Raw genomic sequence first — 14074 nt, forward strand, 5'->3', positions numbered from 1 at the left:
TAGTTATTTATGGATCAATCATGGATAGTCTATGGAGAGATTATTCAATCAACAAACCGTTCGTCCTATACTATGGGTCTCAACCGAGGGGTGCATTTTGTGGGGTATTGACGTTACGATGATAGACTCGTAGATCATCTCAAACCAAGTAAAATCCTCTGCATTTTTGTGAAAATCGTCTTTTCCGTGCGAATGTCACTCGATGGGCTGCATATTGATCAACACTTTAGTTCACAAGAATACTGGGTTTCGCAAGAAATGAACACTTGATTCCGCTGATTTAGTTCTTTCAGTAAGCCATTTCTCGTAAACGTCGTATGTAAACAAAAGTCGTTACAAACCAAATCTGCGTCATCGTTTTTTCTCGAAAATCGGCACGAGTAGCTCGGGGAAATGTGGACGAGAAAGTATATAAAAAGCAGTTGTTTCCTCTCAAATTTTTTCAAGCCAACATCCTCCAGCTTATAACTACATTATCAACTTAATAATACAATAACTTCCACTCGTTAATCATGAAGTATTCAGCATCAGCATCACTCGCTTTCGCCGTTGGCGCTTCAGCTGCTTCTATCAAACGGGATACTTGCTCATATAACCTCACTGCATCAGGAGGTCAATCCGGCCTCGTTGGTCAATTGGACGATGGCCAACTCCGTATCCTTGGCAACCACCCTACTGCAACCTTCACAATCAACAACGGTGAAACCACCGATTCCAAAGGCCGACCATGTTATTTAACATCGGAGGCTAGCCAATACCAATGCGATACCGGTATGAGCGCCACAGGCGGTTTTGCTATCGGCGCAGATGGCACATACTCCCATTCTGGATCGTCGGTCTTCTATGCATGCCCATCTTCTGACAACGATTACAACATCTACACTGCTCCTGTTGCTGGTCAGGATAAGTGTGTAAAGGTTGGATTGACTGCTAGTGGATGTTTCGCCCCATCTTCATCCTCTTCATCAGCAAGATTGAGCACATCCACATCCCAACAGGCTTCGTCCTCTACCTTAGTTTCATCAACAAAGGCCTCATCCTCTGCTCCAGTTTCAGAATCTTCAAAGGCTTCAGTCGTTACTGCTACCACAACTCAGCAACAGACATGTGCTGCTTCAACCGTTACTGTGGCTCAAACCGTTGTTGTCACCCAAACTCCATCTGCCAAGACCATTTATATGACTTCGACTGCGCCCGGTCAAACTATTGAAGAGACTCAAACTCAACAGAATACTGCTCCAGCTCAGACTGTTGTGGTTACCCAGACCCAACAACAAACATGTGCTGCTCCTTCCACAGTCACCGTCACTCAGGTTCAATCTGCCGCTGGCCAGACTGTCCACGAAACTCAGACTCAACAGGAGACTGCTCCAGCTCAGACTGTCGTGGTTACCCAAACTCAACAACAAACATGTGCTGCTCCTTCCACAGTCACCGTCACTCAGGTTCAATCCGCCGCTCCATCTACGATTACCGTCACTCAAGTGCAAAGCATGACTGCTGTTTCCACAGAACAAGTCACCGCCACCGAGTCTGTCAAGGCTTCTAGTGCCCCAGCCACTTCTTCCCAAGCTCAAGCCACTACAAGCGCTGTTTCTACCCCAAAGGCTTCGTCTGCTAGCTCGATCGTCTCCTCTGTTGTCTCCCAAGCAAGCTCAGTCGTTTCTTCGGCCTCATCCAAGGCCTCATCCACAGCTTCAGCTTCCAAATCTTGCCCTACCAACCTCGATGGCACCTACTCTTCCCCCAACTTAATCGTCCCAGTCTCATCTGCATCCCCAGATAAGTCATACGGTACTTCTTACGATGGAGTCGTCAATAGCACTGTCTCTTCTCTCTTCAACTTTGATATTCCATCTTCATATGCTTCCAAGACATGCTCCCTCGTCTTTCTCTTCCCAACTCAAGATATGCTCGAGACTTCTTCTTATACTTTCTCTGGTTCCGGAGCCGTCGATTTCAAGCAATTGAGCACCACTGTTACCACCAGCTCAACCTATAACTCCATTGGAAGCACTGCAACTGATTTCGGTAGCAAGACCATCACGCCCGGTTCCTGGACCGTTGTTAACACTTTCGCTTGTCCAGCTGGACAGGCTATCAGCTATGAGATGACTGCTGGTGGAAGCAACACTGACTTGTGGTGGTTCGAGGATTATAACCCATCCCCAATCGGCCTTTTCATCACTACATGTTAAATTTTGGATCTGGAATGATCTGTTATCATGAGCAAACTTGAGAAAAGAAATTGAGATACGAAATGAGATGAGATGAGATATGAAATACATTATAATATTCGGTTTCTTTCTTGGGTATGGCTCGGGTTGGAAGGTTAGGATCGGATGTATATACGGAATGTATTTTGGCGCCGGTGTTATGGGTTAGACATGATTGAATGTCTGGAAAAATGAAAGTCCTAACACCATTACGTTCATTACGATATTTGAGTACACATTTTGTACATGATTTTTATATTTCTATAAAAGAAAAGAGATTAATAAATAGAATGATATTGAAAATAAATAATTATCAATAAATGGAGAAGCTTTGTACGGAAATCGTTGAAATGTCAGTATACTTGAACAAGCTGTAAGAGTGGCGTAATTGTTTGCATTAAGGTGTCAAGAATACGATGGAGTCTTCCTCTCCAATTGTCTGACCGCTTGGCATACAAGGTCTGGCAATTATAGATCTAAATCCTAGTTATGGAAAAGCAAAGCGACAGGCTGATTGAGTATACTCGAAAATCGGAAGAAGAAAATTGATAGATTTGGCAGTTTTTTCTTCCTTAGAACGAGCTTCATGACCTTAATGCCCATCCCCCATCAACAGCCTCCAGGAGAGGACTTTCAAACACGTAAACCAATCTATCTACTCTCTCTTGCCCAATTTTCTGTTCCCATTTATTCCCTTGTTTCATCACCGCCCCACAAGCCACAATATCACAACCAATCTTCTCCAACAAATCCCAAGTCGTCTTCAAAGTTGCACCAGAACTAACTGCATCATCAATAATAACGCATCGTTTTCCTAGAACCAAAGGTAATTGATGCGGATCCAGATATACCTTCTTCAACCCCAGTTCTGGAGACGTGATAGATGATACTGAGGCGGAGAGAGCTTCGTCGTACCAAAATTTGCGGGAGTATCCTAGGGGTATATATCTTTCTACCAATCGTTAATTCTCCCCTTGATACCTTTTTCAAGTATTAATCTGGACATGTGATAAGACATACTTAAACCCAGATTCCTAGCAACAAGCGGAGCTAGACTCAGACCCAAAGTAGGAAGTCCAATAATAACATCAGGCTCGAAACGACGCACGAGATCGGCAAGGAAATCGGAAAGTACATCGACTACTTCTATCGAAGCTTGGTTTACCAGAAGCGAGGCAACCGCATGCTTGGGATTGTCTTTCAAGGGTCGGATTGGGAGAACCAGGAAACGCGAGTCGGGTAATTTGGCGGGGAAACCGTATTTATAGGGTGGGTTCTGCGGGGTGTGATTGGATGGGAGAATGGTTTGCCAGTATGTAGTTGTAGGTTCCGTGAAATGGGTAATTGGCAGAACGGCTTGTTTGGGGGTATTACTTGAATCGCTGATGGCTGTCTGGATGCTCTTTGGGTTTGTGGAAGGTTCTGTATTTTCGCTATAGCCGTCTCGGTGAACATTCGCTCCACTGATTACATCGTCAGTAGACCTACCACGAACTGCATGGTTTTGAATGTCTGTGTTGGGCTGAGACATTTTTCCTGGATATATTACTTTGCAGATATCACATTGCAGGGGAAGATGTGAAGTTGATATGCAGGACGGTATAGGGTGGGGTTGCTGACTCATGCGGAGATTTTGTTTGTACCGACGGTAAATGATACGACGACTGGGTGATATGGAGACGAGATATTCAGAAACTCATCTCTCATGATTCCTTTTTTGGGTAGCGGTTTGAGAGCAGTTTGCCTAATCTGCATCGAAAACTTTCGTTCTCCAAAAATGTCCACAGCGACAACAACCTTTAATGAAGTCGTTGTAGGTTTGCATTACACAAATCTTTATATTTGCCAAGCTGCACTTGCCTTTCTTACTTCCTTATTCTACGGCCGCGAAGCTAAGAATGACGGAGTAGTCAAGCTCTACTTACTTCCTGCCAATATTTGATGCTTCTCCAATTCTTACATGCCACGATGCATGTGGCCCATCTGTGCTCACCACTTTCCTGCACGTCTCGATAGATATTTTATGCTTGAAAATTTTCTTCTATGTAGTGGTTTGAATCGAGGGATCAAAGTTGAGCCTCATGAAACCACTAGAATGATGGCAATTCTTGCTGCCTAGTTGAGGAGACTCAGCCCGTTTCTTGGCGGTGGTAGATTTTCTGACATATGAAAGACCATATTGGGGCAAGTTTGCTTCATGATCTATATCGTCTTGAGGTCTTGGGGGCTGTGTAATGATCTAGAGTAAGTTTTGGTCGGTTGATGACCTGTAACACTGCCAGGTGAAATGGCCAAGAGCAATCGCATCAAGCGACAGGAAGAGGTATTAAAATTCTTTAAGAACAAGTGTGGAAAATCTAATGTGATACTGGTGGAGCTTCTTTGTATGTTCTGGAAAATAATAATAAGTGCTTCGAACTGTAAGAGGGTATTGGGCGCTCATGTACTGCAGGAGGTTTGCTGTCCAGGTACGCGGTTATGCTAAATCATACTTCAGCTTTCCAGCAATCCTGGTAAGCCATTTTCTGCAAGGCTTGAATGGCTATGTCCACAATGAGTAGAAATCATACTGAGTGCTGTGGCATAAAGATTATAAGTAAGGTGGTGAGCCTAGTTTACTCTGTTCAAGATAAGATGAGATCAATTTGTTTGGGAATAATTTGGATCTTCACTATGCTTTCATACCTCAAGTGCTTGTTTCTTCCTCTGATCTTCTATACTGCCGTTCTAGGTAATCAAACTCCGGCATTTGATGATTTGATTTCTTCGAAATTCCATTCTTCTACAAAGAATAGTACAGCTTTGGTACCTCTTGATGGGCGTTCTTTGCTGAAGTCTTGGCTAAGTCCAAGAGTGCTCACCTGTGAAGACCCTGGATATGGTCTTTGTCCTAGTAAGCTAGCTTCAACTCCTTTTGAAGAAAAGTCAAAATCCTAACAAATACCAAGGCAACCTAGGCTGTTGTCCCAAAGACGAAAGTTGCTGTGAAAGTAGCTTCTGCGTCAAGCCTGGAGAGAGTTGTTGCCAAGGTTTCACATGCGAAGTTGGATGGAATTGCTGCACTTATCCCTATTGCTATCCAGATGGAGGTAAATGCTGTTCAGATGGAAGCTATTGCACTGCTGGAAATATCTGTGTGAATGTAGGGGGAAGCATTAAATGTTGCACAGATTTAACATGTTCTGGACATGCCTCTGGTAGCTTAACTATCAGTACACCTAGTGCCACTGCCGCTCTTACGATCCTTCCATCGTCAATTACAAACGTCCCAGAACCATCCATCACTTTGAGCCCCACACCATTCTATGAATATTATTATTACACAATCACATGGTTCGTTCACATCCGCAGCCATATTGACATGTTTACCCACTAACAAACACTCAGGTATTACTGGAGCTACTACTATTACTACTACACAATTCATCTAGACCTAAGTACCTCTACAAGCTCAACCCAAATAACAACTACTACCACAATCTCCGTCTACGAAACCAACTCCGCAGCCGCTTCATCCAGCTTCAAACAGTTCTCTGCCACTCTCTCACTCCCAACTCCTACTGCTGCAACACTTCCCACACAAACTTCACCAAGCTCGACCACACAAACTGAACAAACCACTGATTCTCACACTGAAGTCAGCGTAGATACAGAATTTGTAAGAGGAACTGGGCCAGCTTTCTATAGCATCTTTGGCACATCTTCTACAGCAACTAGCTCTGTGATCACGGGATCAAGTAGTTCATCAACGGCTACTTCACCGCCGGCAGAGGCTACAGTTAGTGGTGCTGCTGGAATGAGAATGAATGGACACTTTTGGTCTATTACGGGCTTCACGGTTTCTGGTGCTTGTATTATTGCATTGTGGTTGCTCTGAACTAGAGATATTTTGTTGTCATCTGGTTTGTAATCTTGTACACGATATTGGAGGGGTGTTAGCGGTTGAATTGGATGTAGTACAGTTTCAATATTTGGTATATGTCGTTCTTATTTGCACTGGATATTTATCTGTTCGTCTACAGTCTTTAGGAAGATTATTTCCTATATGCATATATTTCTAAGATCTTCAGCAGGAAATATCTATCTATACACTGGTAACAGGATTTCTGTATTTTATTACCTGCCTGGATACCTCAGAGGTTAGCATCTAACGACTTTTATTTAATGATCTTGAGGTTATGAACACAATAGAAAGCACAAGCATTTATTTACTTCAATTTAGAAGAATGCAGTAATTCTCAGTCTATCGCGATACATGCACTTTGTTTAATTTGCAATCCTAAAACGAGACTTGGAAAATAAGGTGATTGTCCATTCTGGACTTCTCATTTCCGTCTGCTTCTTCACCAGTTGAATTCCCATTCATGACTGTTATAAACATTCGAGATACACAAAACAAATATACTGTACCTAGATTTCAAAACAAGGAAGCGAGCAGTTAGTTTCCTTATTGCAAGGCACTATATATCCATTACAATCTAGAAGTCGAGGTCTCTTTAGGTCTAAGAGATCAGGAAGACACTCGACCTCAGCATCAGATCTATTTACATATATACATCAAGGAAGCAACCGCATCTAAGAGCCAATGATGGATAGCGAGGTGATTGTTGCAAGGAAAGCTAATCGTAGGAACTTACCAAGAAGTTAGATTCAAATCCAGCACATGAAAATGCCGAAATGAGTAGAACAAGTATTAGCAGATACGTGAATGCAGACATTTCCATCTCCAAGAACTCACAGCGGTAAAGAGCTTGTTCCTGAGCCTTGAAGTGAATTACAAAATCCAGATCTTGACTTCTAAATTTTGGATGGACTAATAACAACTAACCCGCTTTCTTTGAAGCGCTCAATTTAGTGAATTCTCGCTCTTTCTTCGACCGCCACATCATAGGTAAGATGAATTTTGCTACTCTGATTCTATTTTCAACTAAACTACTGTACAATAACTCCGCATCCAATTTTCATGAATAAACTGTATACATTTGTTCGGCAGAAAAATCTCGCGTCCAATACAGTCGTACAATGAAACCACATCAAGCAATATTTAAGAACCTCTACTTTCGGCCAGAAACTGAACAATAAACAAAGTCTCTCATACATTACAACTTGAATTCGTGTACTCGACTCAAATAATCGACTGGTTTGCATATCGTCCGCAACTATTCAGTGCTTGTGTTAACGACCTCAAATCTCACCCTCAACCTTTCCGTGATCCACTACAGAGCATCGTCGGATCTTCGAACAAATGGCTTCTAACTCTGGAGGGTCCACCAGCGATGTTCCAGAGAATTTTCGCTCGTCGAGAGCGCAAACAACGGCCCCCGAAAGACATACGCCAAGAAACCACAATGTATCCAGCACCGAGAGCAGCTTTAGAACATCCTCTTCCACAGCTCCCACTACAGATGAATATCCGCTGTCTTCAATCCTTTCTGGAGATAATAGAGAGTATACACCAACTGGCGAAATTCCGTCAAGACTCCATGAAAATCACACCCGTCGAATGGATTCCAACCACCCGCGCATCCCTGCATCTTCCACACCTCGCACTACAGCGGAATACCCGCTGAATTTGATCGCTACTACAGCAAGTAGCCGCTCGTCCACAGTTCGAACAACGACTGTCTCGACGACTGTCAGATATGGTTCAGAAAGCCTCAACGATACGAGCCTTAGGGCCAGAAATATCGACCGAGCTCGGCTTTCCCGTGATCGACTTGAACCTTACAACTTAGATGCTCCAAGAAACAGACGTCATACCCCGCGTGTGCATTTCTCGGATGATATCGACGAAACACCTTCTGATTCGCACCCTACGGTTGACGCTTATTACAACTCTTATATACGACGCATAAGCGAAGGTCATGGCATGGTTCCCGAACGGGACTATGCTCCAACAAGACATGATCCTTCGATGGCCGAAACAACAAGAAGCTATACAAATACTTCAAACCCCAGTCAAGTCGCTTCTCCGAGAAGATATCGGCCTTTCCCGCTTACAACATCCACAACCTTTATGGATCTGCCGGATCTCGATCGAGTCTATAGTAATTCGAGAAGACAAACTCATTTTCCGCGTCCAACAGCCACAAGCTCTGTCAGTATGTCAAATCCCATTTCGGCTTCTACTCCTAATATCGAACAAGCACAAACAACTCCCGAAGTCAGCTCACCACAAGTTCCCGAGGCGCCAACCGCCGCCAGCACAGACGAATGTCCCATCTGTATCTCTCCACTCATTGCTCCTCTCAATGCCATCCTCGTGCACCCATGCCGTCACGCATTCTGCCTCAAGTGTATTCAGACATGGATTCGAACCCAGCGACAAAGCCTCCATGCCCGATCTGTAAACTGTCCCTTTTGTCGAGGACCCATTAACAGAATCGTGGACCGGGATGGAAATATTGTAGAATATCAGATAAACAACGTCCCAACTGCGCGGGCGGAACGCATGGGAGGATGGAGAAGATCGATTATAGATGCACTTGCGAATGGTATTGATCCAACGCCAAGAGCTTTGCGAACAATGGGTGGTGTGGGTGCGTCTGATGAGTTCAGAAGAACGTTGAATAGGGTGGGACCTGCGGGGAATATTAGTGAGCAGATTGCAAGAGTGCGAGAAAGATTGGATGACGCGGATGCAAATTCGAGTCGACCGTCGAACGCGAATGATTTACCGAACGGGGCTTTGGGCTGGTGGACTTGAGAGGTAGCTTGTGTTGATCAAGGAGTATGGAGAGATGGGGGGCTCTGAAGGTTGATTAAAGGAGCATATGAGAGAAAGGGAAACGCATGGTATTCTGGATGTATGGGAATTAGTATTCGAGTGCAAATTCACGATGAGAGTATCACGTTGACATGATATATGGCTCAGATTAATCTGAAGTTATTGGTCAAGGACATGAATGTATTTACCATCAAACAATGTGAGCTGGTTGCAATTGTGAAAGATGTGACATCCTATTCACTTTCAACAAATCGGAAAATTGTCCTTTGGACTCCTCGTTTCTGCACTTGGGCATCGACTTCTTTCACCCGTAAATGGTGGGCTCCGAAAAGCATAACAAAATACCAACAAAAACATAGAGATCCCGAGGGAATCTCGACTTGCCAATCAACTTTTACGAGTTCCTTTTGCCTTTCTTCTTTCCTGTGAAGAACCTTGCATCCATCACAATTGCCTGTTTTCTTGTTGATTACCTGGCTACACCTACAGACTACGTCGATGACCGAGCTCTTTTTCACTTACCACGACTTCAACGAGGACTCCATCCAAAATATTCGGAGCAGCAACACTAATAGAAACCAAGAGCGAGAAGAACAGAACTAAAGATCATCATTCACTTGTCTACTCATTTCTTCGAGTCAAGGTAAATGGAAATCTGATCTCGACGACCGGTATCGAGCTCAGCAGCCTCTCGGTTCTCAATGTTGCAGCTCTTAGGAGCATACCAACACGATTGAAAAGGTGGCAGAAATAAGTAGAAGTATTTGGTGGATTGAGACATGACAAAGGCTTCCGAACTTTCGCAGGAAGGTGGAACTTCCCAGGAGAGAGGGATTCTTGGCGCTTTTCTGGTGAGGAAAAGGGTTATAATCCGAGCTTCCGGTTAAATCTTATAAAGCAGGGCTTAGCTATCAAATGAAGAATGAGAGTTTCTGTTGATCTATCTCCTAATTTCGCATTCTGGGAGTGAACGCTGATTTCAAAGAAAATAATCCAGAAGGACCCTCACCCGAAGAGCGTGAGCCGAGTGACATCTAGACTATTCTAGCATGCCAGTCAAAGAAAAAGAGCTTTACTTTTATCACTCCCCCCCATACTACATTGTGCGTGATCTGGTTCTAGGTCGACCCCGCAACGCCAAGAAGAAGCTATCGCTGTGCATGAAATTCCAAGAAGGCTAAATCCTACTTGATTATGGCTTTCAAGATCGCCATTCCCAACAAACAATGTGCAAGAGGATTCTAAACCAACCGAGGTGCCGGTTCACCCCCTTTCCCCCTCCTATCAACGTAGAAATGGGGGTTTTCGAGAGCAACATGTCTTGCAGTGCGATAGAAAACAAGTTTCTCTGGAAGGCTTCAACGGACATAGCACATGGCGGATAATATCTGGAAGATGCATAGCTATGTATGTGTATCTAGTTCTTCCGCATGTTGTCTTCAGATAAGAGACCATGAAATGAAGAAACACGAAGCTGTCTGTCATTAGACACCATAGAGACAAGGAATTGTAATTAGCATCACCTCGTGAAGGTAGAAGCATCTGCGAAGTTGCAATTTACGCACAAGGTGCGTCTAGAATGAAAAGACGTTTGAGCTTATCATCTCACCGCCGCACCTTTTCCAGTGGGGCTCGGGAACATCCGAGAACGTGTTCCTACGAAGTCTGAAATTGATCCTCATCAATATTTGGCCGAATACAATAATCCGATAACATAATTTCTATAGGTATATACCGTATCCGGTTCTTACCCCCGTGGTAACCGCCTTCTTTGTCGTCGTCTTCCCCTTTATCTACCGAGTTCGAAAAGGTAGCAGAGCAGAGCTGCTTCAATTACACGTTTTGTCCTTGTTCTGTAGGATTGGCCCAGCAAGGTATTGCATGTGTATGGATGGGCATATAAAAATATCTTATCAACCTCGCATACCAAGAAAGCATATTAAGATTTCCAGATAATAGTCAAAACTATATTTCTGCTCTATGGAAGACCAAGCCACGATGCTTTTACGTTAAAGTTCCAACCTACCGTCAAAACACCCCTGGCTAGAATTTGTCCCAAAACGCCACAATCGATATAGCCATAAGGTCATTTTGACCACGTACCTGCGTTTCGCCGAAGCTTTTCAATCTATTTTTTGGACAGAACGAGAAGCATACATACAATAGCTTGTGAGAAGATTTGCGGTCAACTCAAATATATGGATCATGCCCACCTTTCTGGATGTCGGCTTCTATGGATACGCCCGTGCAATTCGAAGGCTTCGTTGGCGTTGGACCCTCTGTTTATCTCTGAATATCAATTGCAAATTGCAATTGCAGACTGACTTACATTTCTGTATCGACGACGAGTGTGTAATTTGAAATGTCTCGGGAATTGAAAGGTGTTTGTCAGGCAATGTACACGCCCTTTACCCTTAAACAGTGGGCTGATTGAGAATTTAAATACCCACCGGGTTTTCGGAGATTTAGCATGGTACGATGTCTACTTGCTTTCCTGAGGTTTCCAATCGTTTGCTGTATGTGGCAAAAGCTTGCGTGGCGCGCATAGCGACGACGAGCATATGACCCTTAGGAGGGACAATATAAGCACTTGGACAAGTACCGACAAGCTGGTAACCTACAACTATAAATCTTCACAATCTGGAGCGGTAGACCGGAAAAATATCGGAATTTTATCATCCATCACTCATTGCACCATGGTCTTCCCGCCATGGCAATTATGTCGACATGTAGTACATGCGAACATTCTGATGAGAGTGCCTGGAAAGACGTGTGAGGGTTGAATTTCATCCTCCAATTTCGGAGGTACGGTCGGTTCGGGCTGGTCACTGCTTGGATACTCATTTTAAGCAATCTATTCCACAGGTTATCAACGGCGTCCGCTGCGCTACTGATCAACATAGTGGAGAATTTTCCGTTGAGAGGGGGGGTTATCCGACTTTCATGCACCAATCACCTTGCGAGATGCAGGGGTAATTTTCCGGGGCAAATGTCATTCATTTCTCCTTGGCGCAGGTTGTGATTCTAGTCTTTTGGTAAAAATATAAATACATGTTCTCCCTAAGGCTGATCTCTTCAATCGCCATTTTCTAACCTTGAATCAACGCATCTTGAAGTCAAGCCTCCCCCAAAAGATCTTTCCAATCATGCGTTCCTTTGCCCTCCTCTCCCTTACAGCTTCTTTGCTCGGAAGCGTCTCTGCCAGCCCTGCTTTAGTAAACCGCGCTGTTGCATTCAACCGAACCGTTGCTCCCGCTGGTGCAATTGTCGTTGACGAGACATGTGAAATTGCCGGCTCCTACACCACATTCCAAGAGGGTATCGATGCATTGTCCACCACCACCACCGATGCTCAATACATCTTCGTAGCTCCTGGTACCTACTTCGAGCAAGTGTATCTCCCACCACTCGCATCGAACCTTACCATCCAAGGTTATACCACCGATGCCCGCACCTACGAAAACAACGAAGCCACCCTCACCTACAACCTCGCCCTCATCAACACCACCTCGGATGATTTAACCGCCACTTTCCGTGCCCACAACACCAACACCAAAGTGTACAACTTGATCATCGAGAACACATTCGGTCACATCAACTCCAATGGACAGAACCTTGCTCTCTCCTCCTACGCCTCCAACGTGGGTTACTACGCCACCCAATTCTGGGGTTACCAAGACACCGTTCTCGCCGAGGCCGGTTACCAGCTCTACGCCAAGTGCTTGATCGTCGGAGCCATTGATTTCATCTTCGGTGAGAAAGCTCTCGCCTGGTTCGAGAACAACGATATCCGTACCATTGCCAACGGAGCTATTACCGCATCGGGTCGTACAAGCGCCGCTGTCGATTCCTGGTATGTGATTAACAACTCCAACATTGCCAATCTCAACAGCAGTCTCACTCCATACAACAACTATCTCGGACGACCATGGAGAGATTACGCACGTGTTGTTTTCCAAAACAGTTATTTGGGTGACAACATCAAAGCGGCTGGATGGCAAGAGTGGAGTACCTCGACTCCAAACACTGATGGAGTTACTTTCGGAGAGTGAGTAATTTCCATGCTATTCTATTCTATCACAAATACTACACCTTGGAACCCCCAACTAACAAGCCAACAGATACAACAACTACGGACCCGGAAGCGTTCTCGAAGAAGGCCCCCGTGCAAACTTCAGCTCTCAATTCACAGCTCCCGTTGACATCACCACCGTCTTGGGTACATCCTACACTAGCGAGTTCTACTACGATGCTTCTTACATGTAAAGATGGATCGAGTATAAATTTCTAGTACATAATTTTTATTGGGGAGAGAGAGAAGGGAGAGGAAATCTGTAAATATAATATCCGCTGTACATATGTAATGAGAATTGAACGGTCGAACTATCACTTCTAAGTATATATTCATCCATCTATCTATGTGCATTGATATTAACATCCTGACCAATTTTTCCCTTGAAGCATACTTTCATAGCCCATGATTTCCGTAAATACTTCATTCACATGAACATCTCCATTCATACCCCTTCCCTATCACCCACCTTCCCAACCTAGTCCTAAATCAAATTTCTATTTCTATTCATACTATACCATACAATATCATACTACACCATACTACCATCAAAACACAAACAATATAATGCATTACTCCATACCACACCTACCTACCTACCTACCTATACTATATAAATTACAATAAACAGTTTCTTATTATATATCCACTTATTTATTACTCTAACTACATTAACACAAACACAAACACAAATACAAATACAAATACAAATACAATAACTACAATAATCACAATCACAATCACAATTCCAATTCCAATTCCAAATAGCAAACACAAATATTCGCATTCACATTAACAAACCCCCTTATTTAAAAGTCAATAATAATAATAAAATAAGGGATAATGTACATTACATTACATTCACCCTACTTTTTGCAATGAACTTTGTATATGACTATCTCACATTCTATATCCCACACCCACACCCACATCAACATCAACATCAACATCAACATCAACATCAACATCAACATCAACAACGCACTCTAGACTCACGGCAGTGAATGAACTGCACCGCAGAGTACGGTAGATGTTCCCGGGGCGGACCGCAGAGCGCGC

At 43.9% G+C, this 14074-nt stretch overlaps 5 protein-coding genes across 5 annotated transcripts; 4 read left to right on the forward strand and 1 right to left on the reverse strand.

Annotated features, from left to right (window-relative positions):
• The first annotated feature begins 387 nt into the window (after window positions 1-387).
• Window positions 388-2552, forward strand: BCIN_03g03790 (hypothetical protein). The gene has a single exon (XM_001560534.2). It carries the CDS (start codon window positions 513-515, stop codon window positions 2196-2198), a length of 1686 nt encoding a protein of 561 aa, XP_001560584.1. The 5' UTR covers window positions 388-512; the 3' UTR covers window positions 2199-2552.
• Window positions 2553-2588: 36 nt separating this feature from the next.
• BCIN_03g03800 (hypothetical protein) lies at window positions 2589-4014 on the reverse strand. The gene is made up of 2 exons (XM_024691923.1): window positions 3237-4014; window positions 2589-3168 (listed from the first exon to the last, which is right to left on the reverse strand). Exons 1-2 carry the CDS (start codon window positions 3745-3747, stop codon window positions 2801-2803), a joined length of 879 nt encoding a protein of 292 aa, XP_024547696.1. The 5' UTR covers window positions 3748-4014; the 3' UTR covers window positions 2589-2800.
• Window positions 4015-4771: 757 nt separating this feature from the next.
• On the forward strand, window positions 4772-6415 carry BCIN_03g03810 (hypothetical protein). Its single transcript, XM_024691924.1, has 3 exons — window positions 4772-5109; window positions 5165-5549; window positions 5604-6415. The coding sequence occupies exons 1-3, from the start codon at window positions 4890-4892 to the stop codon at window positions 6091-6093; spliced, it is 1095 nt and encodes a 364-aa protein (XP_024547697.1). The 5' UTR covers window positions 4772-4889; the 3' UTR covers window positions 6094-6415.
• A 706-nt stretch (window positions 6416-7121) lies between these two features.
• BCIN_03g03820 (hypothetical protein) lies at window positions 7122-9067 on the forward strand. The gene has a single exon (XM_001560537.2). The coding sequence runs from the start codon at window positions 7462-7464 to the stop codon at window positions 8920-8922; it is 1461 nt and encodes a 486-aa protein (XP_001560587.1). The 5' UTR covers window positions 7122-7461; the 3' UTR covers window positions 8923-9067.
• A 2542-nt stretch (window positions 9068-11609) lies between these two features.
• Window positions 11610-13332, forward strand: Bcpme2. The gene is made up of 2 exons (XM_001560539.2): window positions 11610-12991; window positions 13065-13332. The coding sequence occupies exons 1-2, from the start codon at window positions 12090-12092 to the stop codon at window positions 13207-13209; spliced, it is 1047 nt and encodes a 348-aa protein (XP_001560589.1). The 5' UTR covers window positions 11610-12089; the 3' UTR covers window positions 13210-13332.
• The last annotated feature ends 742 nt before the right edge of the window (window positions 13333-14074 follow it).

The sequence above is a fragment of the Botrytis cinerea genome, chromosome 3, assembly GCF_000143535.2.
Source record: "Botrytis cinerea B05.10 chromosome 3, complete sequence".
Classification (NCBI taxonomy): domain Eukaryota; kingdom Fungi; phylum Ascomycota; class Leotiomycetes; order Helotiales; family Sclerotiniaceae; genus Botrytis; species Botrytis cinerea.